General features: G+C 39.7%; 2 protein-coding genes across 2 annotated transcripts in view; both read left to right on the plus strand.

The window, feature by feature from the left end:
* Nucleotides 1-188: 188 nt before the first annotated feature.
* Nucleotides 189-3,022, plus strand: LOC119409742 (RIIa domain-containing protein 1). Its single transcript, XM_037676642.1, has 4 exons — nucleotides 189-355; nucleotides 463-539; nucleotides 1,630-1,676; nucleotides 2,958-3,022. The coding sequence occupies exons 1-4, from the start codon at nucleotides 290-292 to the stop codon at nucleotides 3,020-3,022; spliced, it is 255 nt and encodes an 84-aa protein (XP_037532570.1). The 5' UTR covers nucleotides 189-289.
* Nucleotides 3,023-12,046: 9,024 nt separating this feature from the next.
* Nucleotides 12,047-18,945, plus strand: part of otoa (otoancorin) — a 13,722-nt gene continuing 6,823 nt past the window's right edge. Inside the window, exons 1-14 of the mRNA XM_037676643.1 lie at nucleotides 12,047-12,089; nucleotides 12,915-12,936; nucleotides 13,208-13,256; nucleotides 13,586-13,724; nucleotides 14,512-14,574; nucleotides 14,659-14,849; nucleotides 14,927-15,060; nucleotides 17,012-17,130; nucleotides 17,213-17,352; nucleotides 17,533-17,641; nucleotides 17,728-17,943; nucleotides 18,018-18,188; nucleotides 18,326-18,466; nucleotides 18,602-18,651. Of these exons, the coding sequence (XP_037532571.1) occupies nucleotides 12,051-12,089; nucleotides 12,915-12,936; nucleotides 13,208-13,256; nucleotides 13,586-13,724; nucleotides 14,512-14,574; nucleotides 14,659-14,849; nucleotides 14,927-15,060; nucleotides 17,012-17,130; nucleotides 17,213-17,352; nucleotides 17,533-17,641; nucleotides 17,728-17,943; nucleotides 18,018-18,188; nucleotides 18,326-18,466; nucleotides 18,602-18,651 (1,583 nt within the window). The 5' untranslated portion in view covers nucleotides 12,047-12,050. The remainder of the gene's footprint in view (nucleotides 12,090-12,914; nucleotides 12,937-13,207; nucleotides 13,257-13,585; nucleotides 13,725-14,511; nucleotides 14,575-14,658; nucleotides 14,850-14,926; nucleotides 15,061-17,011; nucleotides 17,131-17,212; nucleotides 17,353-17,532; nucleotides 17,642-17,727; nucleotides 17,944-18,017; nucleotides 18,189-18,325; nucleotides 18,467-18,601; nucleotides 18,652-18,945) is intronic.

Here is an 18,945-nt window from a genome sequence, read left to right on the forward strand (position 1 = left end):
GAAACAAGCCGTTAAACGTTCAGTCTGCATTGAAATTATAGTTTTAATTGCTCCTAAAATTTTGCTTTTACCAAACTTCTATTTCAGACTGGATTTAATTAAAATTCAGCTGAACGCTGCACTCTTCTTCCTGGCTAGCGGTTGCCACCTCGCGGAGCTAGCCGTTAACCGCAGCCGTTTCCATGGCAACATCTCTCGGAGACGATGAACGTTCGTTTGATTTCCAGCTGAACGAACATAGTTTACATTGCACACACTGAGCTGTAAGGTACAAAAACTAGCACAAAAAATGGACCTTGTGGATGGAAAAGGCGTGCTAAGTGCTGAGCAGCAAGAGAAACTGCGACAGTTAAAGGTAATTTCCTCTCCGGTTTTTTGTTTTTTTTAAGCAGCTAACCGCTAACTTTAGCTACTCAGAAACTGCGCGTCAATTTCAAAATGCGTTTTTGTTTTAATTTATAGATGAAGATCAGAACCAACAACGAGAATTATTTGAGAACACACCCTGAAGTAAAGGAAATGCTTGATGAATTTTTAAGGTTTGCTCATTTTTAACGATTATATTGTTTCAGTTTGACTTGGGTGCAAAACAAGAGGTACTGGCGTCCAAGTCCTTGTTAACAAGGACCAAAATTATTTAACTTGTCTTTTACAAGTCAAAACAGAGGGAATTAATTAATTAATTAATTACCAATGTGGTGTCTCAGAGTTCGCAAGTTTGCTTTTAAAGTTGTGCTTATTAAACTATTCTAAATCTGAGACCTTTTATTAAATTAAAAACGATCCAAAAGTTCTGAACTGTACTTACAGTGTCGAAACCATTAAAACAGGTCAAACCAGTTTCACAAATTGAAAAATAAATTACAAAATGACCAAAAGGTGAACAGATCTTCTGTGTTTTACACTAGTGCTGTTTTATTGGTTTTAGTGACATTAAAAGCTTTTAAAAGAGGCTTCATCAGACTTTTCAAACTAGCCTATATGCATCAGCTTTGAAGGGTAAAATGAATAAAAAGCACTTTTTGTATTTGTTTAGCAACCTACTCAATAAAAAAGTGTAAGGACAGATCTTGTTGTGTTTAGTTTACATATGTGACTAATTCCAATCTGTCAAACTAGATGGCCTGAATGTGATTTAACAGTTTATTTCCAAGTAGGATAAAGTCTTAAATCTGTCTGTTTTTGCTAGCTAAACTAAAAATCACTTGCTGAACTAAAATATATGTAATGTATAATATTTCAGACAACAGTTTTCTCTGATAAAGTTCTTTGCCTATTTAAGCTGAATTATTTATTGCTTTTTATGCAGCCTTCCCCTGCATCCATCCATTTTACCCGCTTCTTCCATAGTGGGTCGCGGGGGTCACTGGTGTCCATGTCCAGCCATCACTGTGCGAAAAGCAAGGGACACCCTGGACAGGTTGCAAGTCCATCACAGGGACACATAGAGACAAACAGCCATTCACTCTCTCCCCCTGCCTATTTATTTTATCAGTTTAAATGATATTCTAAGAGCAGAGGAATGCCTGCAGTAAAGCACATTTGGCTGTGAACCTTTAAAAATGATGCATCACAGCAAACACCAGACACCAATTGTTTAGTTAGTCCTCTCCTTTTCTCCTCAAACAGAAAGCTGCTTCTTCAAAAACCGGCTGACGTTTTTCAGTTTGCTGCAGGTGAGTCGAGCACATAAACACACTCACAGGTTTATTTCTGCAGCCCAGAAAGGAAAGTCAGGGATGCAGTCTCGTCCTCTACCACAACTTTACCACTCACCGTTAAATTTATAACCATAAATACTTTTCTGCACCCTGAACCTGAGCTTGATTCCTATCCTCAACCTTAAAAACATCCATCCATCCATTATCTTTTACCCGCTTCTTCCTTTTTTGGGTCGCAGGGGACACTGGTGCCCACGTCCAGCAGTCACTGTGCGAGAGGCAGGGACACCCTAGACAGGTCTCCAGTCCATCACAGGGACACGTAGAGACAAACAACCATTCACTCTCTCACTCACACCTAGGGACAATTTACAGTTACCAGTCAGACTAACATGCATGTTTTGAGTCTGTGGGAGGAAACTGGAGCACCAGGAGAAAACCCACACATGCGCGGAGAGAACATGCAAACTCCACCCAGAAAGGCTCCCGGACGGGGATTTGAACCGGGGACCTGCTCGCTGAGAAGCAGCAGCTCTACCAACTAACAAGTCACTCTAAAATGTAAATGTAAAAATAATACACACTGTCTTTAATATGTTCAAATGTAATCTTTTGCCTCCCTTGTCTTTTCATTCATGTTTACTAACAATTCAATTCAGGTAATTTCTATAGATGCAATTCACAATAGAAATCATCTCAGGGCACTGAACATTATAAAATGCCAATTGCTAAAAGTTGTCTAAGCAAGCCAGCCGATTGTGTTGAATGTTCACTTCGTTGCAGTCTCTCATCTTGAGCAGCACATTGGTGCGAGTGGAAAGGAAAAACTCCCTTTTAACAGTTAAGACTCTGGCAGCAGCATTTTGGATCAACTGAAAACTTATTAAAGAAGTATTTGGACACTGATAATGAAGAATTACAATGATTCAACCTAGAAGTGATAAATGCAGGTGTCTGCTTTTCTTGGTTTTTAATTTGAGAAATATTAAACTGATGGAAGAAAGCCGTCCTGGTAACGTTTTGAATGTGGAGGTTAAGCGACATATCCTGATCAAAAATAACACCACAGTTCTTTAAATGACATTGCTAATGTGTTTAGACAATTTACACAACAATTTAGTTTTAACATGACTGAGAGGGCTGATCGAGTTTGTCAAGAGATTAAGATGCACTGACAGAAAGAACAGACTCTAGCCTTATCATTTAAAGATAATCAGTATAAGAGAATTAGACTAGAACTAATACGAACTAAGACAAAGTCATGAACTAACAGGTGTCACTGAATTTTTTTTTCAGATCACTTCACCAACCTAAACAATCCTACCGGAGCTCTCATGGGAAGACTGAGCGATTCAGAATGAACACCTTCATCATGTGTTAGACTGAACAGCACATGTACATGTTCACTTTTTACAACTGTCATGATTTTAGCTTGTCTATTTTATATGTTGCCAGATTTTTATTGATCTGCCACAGGGTCTGTTGAATGAAACTGATTAAATGTAAACAGAAAAGGATTGCACTGTGATCACGCTACAGGTTGAAATATGTCCACACAGCAGCTTTTTACATGCTTTAACTCTAGTCTGTGTTGTCTTCACGTGTACTCAAGTGTTGCACACATTTATGTCACAATGACGGCTCCTTTAGAAATACGTTTGTAGTGTTCTCACATTTTCTTTTCTTTTTAATGATCAAATAAATTCCAGTACCAGTGAAAACTTCACCCGCCTTCTTTCGTGCCAGAGTTCAACACTAAAATCAACTTATGTTGAGAAATAATTAAGTTTTAGCTGTGACTCAGCTAAACTGGTATTACTGTACATCAGATTTTAGCAAAGCCATTTTTTTGTGTTTTTAACATTGAGTTAGCTGTGACAGCCATTTTTGTGTACGGTAGTTTGACTTCAAAAGATAATCAGTTGTAGATATAATTATTTTCTGCAACTTTCATCAACACTCATCCAGGGGTTCATGGCGTATTTTGGTACCAGACACAGACATATTGTCCACCTTCACCTTTCGGCAGGAGCTGATAATACAAAAAATTATTTTGGTGAAAGTTTAATTGACCTAAAAATAGTTGACCTTTTAATTTTAACTGTCAGAATGGGAGGAAGATCTTTCAGTTATCTTGTGGAACCAACTTCCAGTTTCTGTCTGTGAGGCTGACACATTGTCCAGTTTTAAGACTGAACTTACGACTTTCCTCTTTGATAAATCCTATAGTTAGGGTTGGCTTGTTATGCTGCCTTAAACTTAGACTACTGGAGGACAAATTGACCTCATTTCCTTGAATGAATTGTTAAAATTGAATAGTTTTTAATTGATTCTATTTCTATCAACGTGATTCTTGACCTGCCATTGTGTATCTGTTCCTCTCAAACTCAGTCCATCGAAGCAGATGGCCGCTTGTCCTGATCCTGGTTCTGCTAAAGGTTTCTTCCTCATGAGGGAGTTTTTCTTTCTACTGTCTCCTTCGTGCTTGTTCAAGATGAGAGTTCTGTGATGGAGTTAAATTCAAAGCAGTCTGCTCCTCAGATAAATAATGTTAAATTATTATTTTTATATATGAATGTTTTTGTTCAGTGCCCTGAGATGACTTCTGTTGTGACTTGGCGCTATATAAATAAACAGAGTTTAATTGAATTTTAAATCATTATACATTAAGAAATTATAACTGTTTTATCCTGATGCATGCTCAATAATCCAGGTAGAAAAATCTAAAAAAGTTAAATCTGGTCCTCTGGACATTAAAAAAAAACCAAAACAAAGCAAAACATCAAAAATTGTAGAAACGTTTCGTCTCTCATCCGAGAGACTTCTTCAGTCTGAGGTGCTGTATTCAGCTCAGTCTCTTAAATAGCACCTTCTCAGGGTGGATCAACCAGTTTTGCTGCTGACAACCAAAACCAGCTGATCACATGCTCAAGAAGGACCATCAGCCTAACAATGGGTCATTAGCACACTGATGGCTGTTTACTGTTCACAGAGGGCTGAGTGATACTAGCAATCACAGCATTGTAAGAGGGGGACAGTTGAACCCGGAGGCCTCCACCCCTGTTTAATGATGGACGATTTCTTTTCACAAAGATGGCCTCCTTTACTCCTCTCTCAAACCATCGTTCCTCTCTGTCCAGGATGTGAACATCTTCATCCCTGAAAGAGTGACCGCTGGCCTGGAGATGAGTGTAGACCGCAGAGTCCTGGCCTGATGATGTTGATCTTCTGTGCTGGGCCATCCTTTTGGCCAGTGGCTGTTTAGTTTCCCCGATGTAAGACTGATCACAGCCCTCCTGACACTGAACAGCATACACAACATTACTCTGTTTGTGCCGGGGGACTGGATCTTTGGGATGAACCAGTCTTTGCCGTAATGTATTTTGGGGTTTAAAAGCCACTGGGATGTTATGTTTAGAAAATAAACGTATATATATATACATATATATATTTATATGTATATATATACATATATATATATATATATATGTATATATATATATATGTATATATATTTCAACAAAGAAGAATCCCTCCAGAAGACCTGGTTAGTTTTTTTTTACCTGGATTATTGAACATGCATCGGGATATGTTGAATGGTGTTCTACAAGAACCAAGACTGGACTCAGGGTGGACAGTCATCTTTGTCACCTGCAGGACAGACAAACAGAATAATTGGTTCAGATGTTGAAGGACAAAGTAGTTACAAGTTGTTGTTTTTTTAATGTTAGTGGGGAACTGGAGCGTCCCGGAGAAAACCCCAAAGGGCACAAGGAAAACATGGCAGGTCCACAGTGCAGTAGGGCCTTTATTGTTTTGTGCGTTTGTGCGTCGTTTCGTTTCGCTCTGTGTGTAATTTGTGTGTCAAATTATGTTTAATGGACTGAAGAAGCGTTTTGGAAAAAAGACAAAACATTTCAACAGAGAAGAATCCCTCCAGAGGACCTGACTTAACCTGTTTAGTTTTTTTACCTGGATTATTGAACGTGCATGTTCTACACGAACCAGGACCGACCGGACTCAGGGTGGACGGTCATCTGTGTCACCTGCAGGACAGACAAACAGAACAACTGGTTCAGATGGTGGTGGACAAAGTTGTTGGGTTTTTTTTTTGTGGGGAACCGGAGCATCCCGGAGAAAACTCCAAAGAGCACGTGGAAAACATGTCTGGTCCAAAGTGCAACCCTATTTTTGTAGGGCTTGTATTGTTTTGTGTGTTTGTGCTTCGTTCCATTTTGATTTGTATGTAATTATGTGGACCCTTGTTCTACAGAACCAGAATGGATTGAAGCACAGAACCACGTCCAGATAAAAACCAGAGATTGCTGTATCACACCAAACTCAGGAAATTATGGAGGTTAAAATCTCTGGCACCAAATTGTCTAACCCTCCTGAAGGTTTTTCTTCTCTGTTGACCCTGAACAGCACCTGTGTGTTTCTTGAAGGTTCTTCTCATTATTTAGACTTTCAGTTGAACTTGCTGCTTGATGGCATTCTGTATCGTTGACTTTGACAGAGGCTGGGACACTTCTACTGACTGGGGAATCAGAGCCAGAACCTGAAACCGTGCTGAGACTCACTGTGGGATCCACTAACTCTTCTGAACATTTGGACCAGTTTGTGTGTGGGTAAAAAGAACTGGGACCTGGTTGAGGGCTATTTCTCCCTTCACGATCAGAAGCCAAAGCAGGTTGATCGCTGAGTTGGCATACTTCCATTATTATTATTGCCATGACTAAAGTCCACGTAAGACTTCTTTTTGCATTTAGCAAGATGAGCCATCGTGATGAAGGGATGGTTCAAAGCATCACGTCAGTTCCAGCCTTCACTGCCGCACGTTTCACAGATGTTTATAACTCTGAAATGATAATTCAGCCCCCAGTGTTTCTCACCACCACTGAGGAACTGACATCCCAGTTCAACTCTGTCTGCTTAAAGACTCTGGATCATGTTGCACCTGTTAAAACCAAAAAAATCAAAACTCAGAGCAGAACCTTGGCTGAGTGACGTCACCAAGGCCGTTAGGCAGCAATGTAGAAGGGCGGAACGAAAGTGGAGGAAAGACTGGCTGCAGGTCTCTTTTCAATACTTAAAGAGAGTTGGCACCATTATCAGAAAATAGTGAAAGCTGCAAAATCCAAATACTTCTCTGATATAATTACCTCAAACTCTCACAACCCAAATGTCCTCTTCTCCACCCTAAACTCTGTTCTCAACCTCACTGAACCATCACCTCTGGAAGCCTCGACTGAGCTGTGCGACAACTTCTTACATTTCTTTTTGGAAAAAATTGCGACCACCAGGGCTCTCATTTCCCCTCCAACTCATGACCCATCCATCCCACCTCAGTCTGTAGCTCCATTTGACCATTTTGAACCCATCACTCTATCTTCTCTAGAGCAGGTCATGTGCAGCTTGAAACCTTCTGGCTCCCCCTTTGATGTGGTCCCCCCTCAACTACTAAAGGAGGTTTTTCCCACTCTAGGTCCGTCCATTCTTGATATAGTAAACAGTAGTTTATCCACTGGCGTGGTGCCAAAATCCTTTAAACATGCTGCTGTCCAGCCTCTCCTGAAAAAAAACAAACTTTGACCCTTCAGTCGTATCCAACTTCCGGCCTGTCTCCAAACTCCCATTTGTTTCTAAACTACTGGAGAAAATAGTCGAGTCCCAGTTGAAGTGCTTCCTGGAAGGTCACACCATCTTAGAGCTATTCCAATCTGGCTTTAAACCTCTCCACAGCACTGAAACTGCCCTGCTGAAGGTCTTTAACGACATCTTCAGATCCACAGATACTGATGATTCTGTGCTGCTTGTCCTATTGGACCTCACGGCTGCCTTCGACACCATCGATCATGAGATCCTCATTGCTAGGTTGGAGCAGTGGGTGGGCGTCACAGGGTCAGCCCTCAATTGGTATTCTCTTTATACCTGCGGCTGCTTGGTGCTATTTTCCGGAAACACAACATGCCTTTCCACTTCTATGCCGATGACTGTCAAATTTACTTCCCCTTAAGACACAATGGTACATGCTCGACTCAACCGCTGCTTGACTGCCTGGCTGACATCAGGGACTGGATGGCTTTAAACTTCTTAAGTTTCAATGAAAAGAAGTCTGAAGTCATGTTGTTCCCTCCCAATGACACTATCACAAACCACTGCATCGACCTCTCCGCTCTAACCCTGTCAGAAAAACAAGGAGTCACTAATCTGGGAGTGATAATGGACCCTTCCCTGATACTTAACAATCATGTAAACATGATTGTTAAATCATGTTTCTTCCAACTGAGGCGGCTGTCTAAACTGAAGCCCATATTGTCCAAAAATAACCTGGAGACAGTAATACATGCATTCATTACATCTAGGCCTGATTACTGCAATTCACTCCTGTTTGGTATCAGTCAGACCTCCATTGCACGACTACAACTGGTCCAGAATGCAGCAGCCCGATTTTTAACCAGTACAGGCAAAAGAGTGCACATTACACCAGTTTTGGCCTCACTGCACTTGTTATCAGTTCTTTCGAATCCAGTTCAAAATACTCATGTATGTCTACAAATCACTGAACAGTTCCCCCCCCATCTCTCTGATCTGCTACAACCGTATGTCCCACCACGTTCCCTGAGGTCAGCGGACCAGTTGCTCCTCACAGTTCCAGGAACTTGTCTTAAGCGCAGAGGTGACAGGGCCTTCCCTGTAGCAGGACCAAGACTTTGGAACGAGTTACCTCTGCTTGTCAGACAGGCCCTCTCCCTCTCGGTTTTCAAGTCCTGTTTAAAAACTCACTACTATTGAGTAGCTTTCAACACCAGATGATCTGTGTTTTGATCCTGTACGCTCCACACTGGTTTGTCGTCATTATCTGCATCGTTTTTATGTCTATGTTCTGATTTACCTCATTTTGTATTTTGCTTTGTGTGTTACCTGTTGTTTTGTCTGTGCAGCACTTTGGTTGGCCTTGTCTCTGTTTTAAGTGCTCTATAAATAAAGTGGTATGGTATGGTATGGTATATTAAACTCTGACGTGCGTCATCGTTGCCTGGCCTTTGATACGTTAATGTGACATCACAGGTCCCGGATGTTTTCTGATTTGACGTCTTTCCAAACAAACGTCATCCTGTCATCTTGTTATCAAACAAAAGTGAAGCTTTGTTGCGTCACAGAAGTTCCTGGATGTTTTGGCATCGTTCCAAACCCATCGTTGAGCAGATTCCGGAGGCACGCTCCGTACCATCAGCTCATTTGCGCATGCGCTAAAAGAGCTACTTCCAGGCATAGATATAAACACCGGCCGTAGGTCCGCCATCTTGGAACGGTCGACCGCTCCACTCTGTGTAACCTGTTTGACAGGAGCAATGAAGTATCTGCACGTTTAATCAGTCATAGCTGAATACTAAACTCATTCTCACGACGTTTTCCTCTGTAAATTTTAGGCGTACAGTCATTAAAGCTGAACACATGGATCAGTGTATTTAAATATTCTTGGTGGGGTTAACATTAACACTAATAAAATATTCTTATGACAAGTTTTGCAAAACTCACAGTCACTGATACATTTTTATCAGTGGTGGAGAAAGTCCTCAAACTGTACTTAAGTAAAAGTACAAATAAACAGACAAAAATGTACTCTAGTAAAAGTAGAAGTACCACATTAACGTTTTTACTTAAGTAAAAGTAAATAAGTACTTGCTTTTAAAAATACTTAAAGTATTAAAAGTAAAAGTACTTGCTGAATATATTACCTAATGCAATGGTCTACAATATCATTAAGTGTGCCTACCGTATGTATATTTTCTGTAATGCATTAATAGTGTTGAGTCATTTTAATGAACAATGCTGCAGATAATACATGTTTTTATTGTGTTTACCCTGTGACACAGTTCACACTTGGACTTGTGATTCTTTGTGACCTAATTTCAGGGATGACATGCAGAGTTAAATGCCATTAATCAAAATAAGAAAGAGGAATGATTATACCTTTTGAAAGTTTTTATTTAACACAAAGCGAAACCAATGTGTCATTTTAACTTGAGTAAAAACATTTAGTAAAAGTTGTCTGCCTGAAAACAGAAGCATTAGACCTGACAAAGGAATATCTGATCATTTCAACTCCAGTTTGTCATCAACTCTAGTTAAAATACTGTCTAGTCAATCTCGTAATGGGTCAATAATGAACAATATTTTAACTTCCTGACACCATTTTCAAAACTTGGACCCGAGTGTCGAGTCATAGACATCTCTAGTCTCCTAACATCCATGAACTGACACATTTTAATATTGCAGCAAGAATTTCTTGTTCAAGTTCTGAAGAAGTTGTTTTTCAAAGTTTTTTAAGTCCAGTTTGGCTATTTTGGGAGAGAGGTGTCCTGCTGTACTGAACAGTCTTTCAATAGACTTTCAATAAGGCCATGGGTGGAGCATGTCTTCTGGCTGACTTTCCTCAGTGGAATACATTTTGGGTGTGTCAGCGGTGCTGTGGGTGCACCCAGCTCAATGACATATATACTAGAATATATGTCATTGGCCCAGCTCTTCTTGAAGGTGGGTCTAACATTACCTGCCCACTTTGCAGTGATTCATTGGACCAACTCCCCTCTCGCCATTGGTTACTTTCAAATTAACGAACAAATAAAAAAGTTGCAACGTGAATGTAACTTGTAACACAACACATTATAGAAATGTAGAGTAGTAGAAAGCACATATACTTAATGTAAAATGTAGTGGAGTAAAAGTAAAAAGTACCCATGTTTAACTCTACTTAAGTAAAGTACAGATACACGAAAAGTGTACTTAAGTACAGTAATGAAGTACTTGTACTTAGTTACATCCTACCACTGTTATCATCAAGCTTAATGTTGGCGTCCCTGTTGCCCAGCGGTCATGTTTACCTGCTTTTATCATAAAGGATCTGAGATAAAGTGCTTTGTTTGGTTATGCGACATAATTTGGTTAATACAGGGGCGGATCGCCGTATGTGTAATTTATCAGCTGTGGCTCAGTGGTACTGAGGTGGAGGGCATCTTCAAGTTGGAGGATCGGGGGTTAGATCCCCAGCCCCTGCAGCGTGCCAAAGTGTCCTTGAGCAAGGCAGCGAATGTCCCCACTACCACTGATAAACGTAGTATTTGAGAATTTAAAAGTGTTTTGTATTAAAATCAAAAAATAAAGCCTGTGATGTTTAGAAACCTCATTTACTGTATTGATTCTCATCATTGGGTATCTATTTTATTGTAAAATGAGAAGGCAGTTTTACAGAAAATGAGAACAATGTTATTTCATAATTTTTCCAACAAATGATATCACAGTTACGCATTACTCAGATGTTCTGTCCCATTGTTTCTCCGTCTCTTCTTCCTACCTAACGTGTCACCCAGCTGCTTTAAATAAGCCGGTACAGGTAGACGCCCATCCAGATCAGACCAGACGGAGGCTGGAGAAGAGCTCTCTCTGTCTACACCTTGATTTTTTTATTGCATGTTTTTGTAACGTCTACAAGAAAGAAGACACTTAATTTGTAAGTAATGCCTAATTCATCCATGAATCATTAAGGTTTCTATTTTAGTTGTCTTTGTAAAAAGTTTAAAATGAAAATTTTTGTGTTCAAACCTGTGCAAACACAATATATCTTGTCTACGTGTTATTAATCAATTGGTAAAAGGTAAATGTAGGGATAAAAAGTTGCATCAGCATCATTTTTAGGACAACACAATATTTAAACACATTATTACAATGGTTAGTATTGTGATAATTTGATTCATTTAAATTAGATGTAAAGGAACAGGAAAGCAAGCAAACAAATATCTGTCAAAAGACCAGGATGCAAATCTCCTGAGCAGAAAATGTCACCGTATAAATGTCAGGAAAATGTTCAAACACGGTGCGAAGGATGTCCGTGAGGATAACGAGACCAGTTAATAAAACGTCATTGTACTTTAACTAATCTGTTTTTCAATGCACGTTATCCTCAAAAGTCCTCAAAGTCTCCCTCAGGACGAGTAACTTAGAAGGTTACCAGGGAAGTATCACAGTCACTGAGGAGGAAGTTTATTAAAGAACTTGGAGGTTCCCTACGTGGAGACGGGCTCCATAACAACCAAGCTATATTAAAATGATTAGAGTTCAAATCAAACGATGGAACTGAGTGTCAGACTTAGTTGGTTTGTGTAATAATGTTCACTTTATATAATGTGTCCTGCAGACTGACGTCCCGATGTCTCCAAGAGGAGGACCATGTTTCTTTGTCCTCACTTTGGCCTGTGTTGTCCTGGGTTTGTACCAAACTCTTCCATTCATTTTGCCTCCTTCCTGCTGCGTTAAAGTGTTTACTGATTACAATCTGCTCCAATTTGTCTCATAGCTACTGTCCGCACAGCCGAGCCTCCGGGTGGGATGTCTGCAGATGATGCTTGCTTCGTTGCCAAAAAACTGGTATGAATTTTTCTGAAGGCTAAAGTGAAAAAACATTTTTATTTTAATATAACTTTAAAGTCCATCAAGCTAACTTTGTCATGATGCAAGTTGAAGACACACATTTTCAGTCTAAAGTTCAATTTAACTGAATATATATTGGATAAATTGGTGGAGTGGTGGCGCAGAGGTTGGAGACGGTGGGCCTGTGATCGGAAGGCCGTTGGGTCAACTCCCCGTACTGACAACATAAAAAATGTGGGTGGGAAATGTGAAACATCCACACCTGCCTCCACCCTCATTTGCTCCACTCTGGGTCTTTGAACAAGACCCTTAACCCCCACCATCTGCTCCCCCAGGTGCCCTAGATAGCAGATCTCTGCTCCACACAGAGGGCTGTGGTAGCTCGTTGGTCTGTGGTTGCATCAGGAAGGACACCCGGTGTAAAAACAATTGCCAAGTCTTTGTGCGAGTTATTTCGCTGTGGTGACCCCTGAAGAAGGGAGCAGCCGAAAGAAAAGAAAGAAAAAATATATAGGAATTTATTTCCAGAACTTTCTAGGAATGTATTAGTATCTTCATCACATCTCCACCCTTTAACCACACGGTGTTATTATGACACACGTTTTCTCCACCCGTCTGCAAGATTTCTCAATTATGTCAATTTGTGCATTTATTTTAGTTTTAACCCTAAAGCACCAGGGTGTTTTTCTTTAAATATCACATTATAGAGTTTTAAAGCTCACTCAAGATAACGTTTGTGATGTTTCGTTTGTGACCAAAGAATTTAAACAACTAAATATCTCACCCTAAATGTCTAATCAAGACTTTTCTTTTAATTTTCAGATGATGAAATGCCGTGATAAAGGTGAGAAGATTCTTAATAAGCTTATTTAAGTTAAATTATTCTGTGTATGATTTAAAATCAGATTTAGGTTTTGAACTGATTTGTTTAAGAAGTATATATATATATATATATGCAAATATTTACAATATTAGGCGTATACATGATGTGAAACAAAACAGGCTAAATCCTCTGTAATATGAGTCAGAACTCATGCACAGCAAATAGACCACTCCTGTTTTCATGTTTGTGTGTTCATTGTGCAACATGCAATTAAGAAGATTTGTGGTTACAGGATACCCTGCACCCTCCACGATGCTGTTGAACAGTGTCTTCAATAACAGGTAGTTTTACATCTACTCTCTGGAATCATTAGATGAGCTAAATGGCAGCCGGGCACTGAAATGAAAACAAATCTTGTTCTCATGTAGAGTTCCTCTAACCTTTTAAAAATATTTTTCTCATTTTACAAAACTGTGAGTCAGGCTAAATAGTTCTACATTTCTGAACAAAACATTTGGTTGTAACTGGAACATTAAAAGTTCTCTGTGCTCGATGTGCTTAAAGCTAACTTCCCAAAGTGCTTTTTGCTTGTCTTTTTACTTTATGACTATAGAAACAAAGTTTAGCTATGCCATCACCTAACCTTTTTGTACCTCTCATTGGTTTCTAGTAACCTGGCTGCTGGGAGAATAACCCCTGACCAGTTCATCACCTTTCAGTCCACTTTTCTCCAAGTCCTGAATTCAGTCACTGGGGGCACAAACAAGAATCCACTTGGTCAGCTCGCCATGAATGCCTTTGAAAAGATGGTGTGAACACACACATGCATTACTGACACTGTCAAGTTCATTACAAAACCATGGGATTATGTCACAAAAATCTAATTTAGCAATCCAAGAGAAGAGAAGAAATCTGGGCTCGACCAAGCCCTGTCAGAGCAGGTTTTTACAAACACCAGACCAGGCTGAAGATAAGCAGCTAAGATCATCTTAATACCTGCAGCTGTAGAAATATTTCTGTATGACTAATCTCAGCATGAGCAGCCGTTTTAATCTAACCATGTTAGCTGTCAGTGACTTTACCAGTCATTGTAATATATTCAGAAAGTAAAGTACATAAGACTAGAAACATTGAGTAAGTATGACATTTTTGATCAGGTTGTCTTATTAGGCAACAAAAACTCATTTCAGGATTAAGTGGAGCAAGCTGACAGCACAGAATAAACCTTTGGGGCAATTTATGTGTCACTGCTTTTGTGAAATCAAATCAAACGTAACTAAGTTTGGTCAGGATTACCAAATAAAAACCATCCTAATCCCCTATTTAGGGTTTGTGAAATAGCTCTTTAGTCACATAAGAAATTTCAAAAAGTGTAACAAATTAGTTTACTAGCTTTATCACCAAAAAGGCAATGAGGAGATGTATATGGATGCAGTTAGAGAGGACATGGAGGTAGTTGGAGTGAGGACAGAGGATGCAGAGGACAGAGATGGAGGAGGATGACTCACTGTGGAGACTCCTGAAGAGCAATTGTTTTTGAAAGTATTTGTGGTCAAAATGGTTTTCTTAACATCTTATATTTTCTCTGTCTTTTAGAAAAGCAACACGTGGAACTGCAGTAGTCTCCCCGCCATGATAAAAACAATGAGGGGCTCCTCTGTCAGTAAACTGGATCAAAGCATGTTTCATTTAAGACTTGATGCTGGTTTGTATCAGTTTAACCATCTTTTTCTGTTTCTGCAGAACCTTTCTGTGTGCTACGTGGAAGCATTCATGGCTCCTCTGTCCTGGGCGACTTTGACGTCTCAGAGTGGAAACTGTAACTCAAACGACTACGACACTCTGCTGTTAGCTTCCAGATCTGTGCTGCTAGATGTACCCTCAGCAAGAACACAGCTCCCCGCTAAAGTCGAGAGCCAAAACATGGGGAAGATGTAAGCGTGCTGTGCAGTAACTTTATCCACTGCCTCATATGAACTCTTCTAAAAGCTGAAACTGCTTTTGACTCCAGGATGAACATGCTGAAGGAGATGTACGACACCATGACTGAGGACCAAAGGACGGAGGTCTTCAACTGGGCCAAAGAACAAATCCTCCAGAACAACTTCAGCTGTACACTGAAGAAAACATCCAACTCCAAATCAAGTATGAAACGTTGGTTAAACTGGAAACATTTGTGGAAAAAGTGGACTCACGTCATCAAACTCAATTTGATCATAATCCTAAATGCGTCAACATCTCTTCCCATCGTGCTACCAGTTTAAACGTCACTTGTTTTCTGCGTTCACATTTATTTTAAATATCAAGAAAAGAGGAAGAACAAAAAGAGAACATATTGAAAAAGAGAATAGGTAGCCATAGTTCTTTAAAAAATATTATAAAGCAGAAGTGACCTTACAGACAAAACGAGCAACACCGAGATGAGAAAAACAAAACATGAATTAGAGAAATGTGCAAAAAATAAAAATAAATTGTACATCATTCAAAGCAAGTTTCATTCAGTCAACCTTTATTTATACAGGTTAGTCTCTGCGTGGACTGTTGTGTCAAACATGCAGGCAAAAGAAAAGGTTTGACGTGAATCTGGACAAAACAGCAAGAAGCAGGTGTGTCATGGCAGTTGCTTGTTGTTTGGTCGACACTTTTGCAAGTCGCAGCACGAGTGCACGTTTGTAATGCATGTGTGTTCGCAAATGTGCTCGTTTTGAAAATAAGATTCCGGTGAAGGAATTCATGGCTGCTGCATGAGACCTGTCGTCTGTCGTTTCCTTCACTGAGAACGAAGTGTAACCTAACGCTCCACTGTAGCGCTGCTTAAGGGCCAAACGTTTTCATACAACTGTCTAAATGAAAGGACCTGTGGGCGAGAACATTTTGAATTTAAGAAAAGAAAAAGTTTAAAAAGTATGATCCTCCCCCACCCCCCCTCATTTTTCAACTCAACAACTTGAACAATATTTTAGAGAAAGCTATAAGTTTAGTTTAAATTATTGTAGCTCCAGAACATTAGGAGACTCATAAACATTAACCTTTTTAATTCATTTATTTATTTAACTAATTTAATTAATTGGATTTTTTTGGGGGGGGGGGGTCTATTATTTGTTTTCTTATGCTTGGAAAATTCATTTTTTTGTTTATTTTCAGAGACAAAAGCTTAAAATGAGTAACTGTTCATTAAAAAAAAAAGGGGGTGGAACTTGAAAAAACCCATTTGGACCATGGACAGCCCAAAAGGGTCATGGAAGTTCTGAACAACCTTCCAGATGGCAGTCGCTAAAACAGATTCATGGAAGCCAACAATTTTCAGTCAGGTCATCTGGACAGTTTCTTTTTTTGCTGAAACGTTTCACCTTCTATCCAGAAGGCTTCATCAGTCAAGGAAACACACAACAAAACTGATTCTTCCCCCAACAGCTTACTCCATAGTGGAACAAACCAGTTATGTTGATGCTAAGATGGTGTCTTTGGCACGCACCCTCCTCTTGTGCCGGCCCTCTTCCTCATCGACAGTCATGTTCAGATTCATGGAAGGTTTGAAGGGACACTGATAACGTTGATCAACTTGTATGTCGATGATACCACTTTATATTCTTTTAAAAATGTAAAATTTCTCCCCATCGATTATTAAAATCAACTGAAATTATTTTCTTCCTAAACACTTTTTATATTTAGCCAAATTACATGAATTATTATCCAAAATTCTACTTTTTGGTCAGTGAAGGTTTGTTGTAGGATAAAAAGATTAACTATAGCTAAATATTTGTATTGTACTTAACATCGCTCATTTTGAGAAGATTATTTTAAGCTGTTTTGCTGTTAAACCTAAAAATTTAAAAAGTATCACCATTAAATCTAAAGGTCTACATCTGCATCAACCTCTTCAACCTGTGGGTCGAAATGATACCGTTCTTTAATTGTAGTCATGGGCCACACAAAATCACTCCAAGGGCCGTAAATGGCCCTCGGGCCACACTTTGGACACCTCTAGCTTAAAGAATCACAAAATAAACACCAAACCCTTCTGCACTGAATCTCATTTGTTCTTACTTTTCTGTTCAGTGATAAAGTGACTTATTCAAGCTTTTTTATTACACAGAAATGCTGGATATCTGCAAACCGACGCTGAAATGGCTGAATGTGGACGGACTGAATATGATTGGGCCTTACATCTCCAGTTTACCACTAAATGATCTTGACTCTGCTTCCAAAGACACTGTGAGTTGCTGAAAAGAAGAAAATGGACTTTTCAACAGTTTTCTCATTCAGCTTTAATGGGTTTCTTCACTTTGTTTTCCAGCTGTGTGACTATTTCAGCTCTGCTAAGCTCAAATCCAGCCTGAGTAAAGCAACGAGGATAAGCCCCAGCTTGGCCAAGAAGTTTCTCCAAAATGTTCAGCAGTGCTACACTCCAAAGGATTTTCCAAACCAAATAGATAAGTGAGTATTCTTTCATCAGTGCATTCAAACAGAATCTTTTGGAAGAACTTTGAAGTGCACAATTCATTCTAGAAATCAATTGCTTTTTTTGCCCTTCATGTTTATGGCTGTAAATGTGGCATGAGGGAAAGCTAAACTGAGTTAAAGTTGAAACAAGTCATTACTGTTGACCCTCCCCAGTCTCGGCCCGCTGGCTTGTTTTTACAAGGCTGCTTCAAATTTGACTCCTGACCTCAGCAAGAAGCTCCTCACTCAGCTTGATTCCTGTGACGGCTCCACAACCGAAAAGGTATTTCATCTTTTCCACTCTTCCTGAATGTTCCTTGTCTGAAGAGGCAGATTTGAATCTCTTTGTTTCCTGTTCTCTGACTGAAGCTGAAGAAGGACATTATCAGCAGCATGTTGTCAGGTCCCATCAGCGCTCAAGCTCTGCGTGACCTGGGTCAACACGTCACTTCACTGACACCCAAACAACTGAGCGACCTCCCTAAGGACAATCTTAAAGATGCTCTTCAAAACCTGGGCTCCAGTGTTGAATGGTCACGAAGCCAGCTGCGCTCTCTGGCCAAGAACCAGCTGGGTTCTAAGAAGGTGAGCCTGTAGAGATGACTGCTCCTCTGTGTCTGTTGAGATCTCCATCCTTTTCTCACTCTGGTTCTTTTCAGTGTGGCAACGTGACGACGGAGGATGTGATGGCCCTTCAGTCAGTTGCAGCAGGTTTGCCGAGCTGTGCGCTGAAGAACATAAAGGCTCGGGAACTCCTGGCAGACTCGGAGGCCTTGACTAACATCACCAAGCAAATGGAAAAGAGGCAGCTGAAGGCCATGCTTCAGGGGGTGAGTATGAAGGAAGCAGCAGAAAAAGAGAATAATGAAGGTTTACATACACAAAATTATTTGCTTATTTCAGTTATTAGTAATATTTGAGCTGGCATTCGTGTTAATTATCGTTATCATTTCATTCTTTTTTGTAGCTTGTGAGGAACATGACCGTCTCTGAGCTGCTGCAGAAGTTGTCTGGACCTTTACTTCGCAGCGTTTCTCTGTCTAATCTGGATAAAGCCAACATCTCCCGTTTGGATGAGGTGCAAAACAAAACTTGGAGTTTGTCCCAGGTACTGTGACATATTTGTCTTCTCACTGTCAAAAGCACAGAAGTATTATCTCCAGAATTTTGCTAAGAGTTTTTGCAGGACTCCTATGAAATGTACTTTAAAACCTTGGCTCCATCTTTTTCTTTTTTGATGTAGGCTGCTTATTTGGCCAAGAAGATGCATGACGCGAGGAAGCTCGAGTACAGGTGAGTTATACAGGTATTGTTGAAGACAAAATACACAAAAATTATTTCAAATAATAAAAAGGTATCAATGCACTGAATAAAATCAGCTTTAACTTGTATAGTTTTTTTTTTATAGAGAGAAGTATTATTACTAGGGACGCACGATATTATCGGCAAGGTATTGGTATCGGACGATATTAGCAATAAAGTTAAATATTGGATATCAGTCATTTCATCAAAATAACTCACCAGTATAAAAGGCACTGTACAGCACTTTGAGCTGCTTTTAGTATGAAGGGTGTTTTATAAATAAAA

Source organism: Nematolebias whitei, chromosome 5 (assembly GCF_014905685.2).
Source record: "Nematolebias whitei isolate Nwh7 chromosome 5, NemWhi1, whole genome shotgun sequence".
Classification (NCBI taxonomy): Eukaryota; Metazoa; Chordata; class Actinopteri; order Cyprinodontiformes; family Rivulidae; genus Nematolebias; species Nematolebias whitei.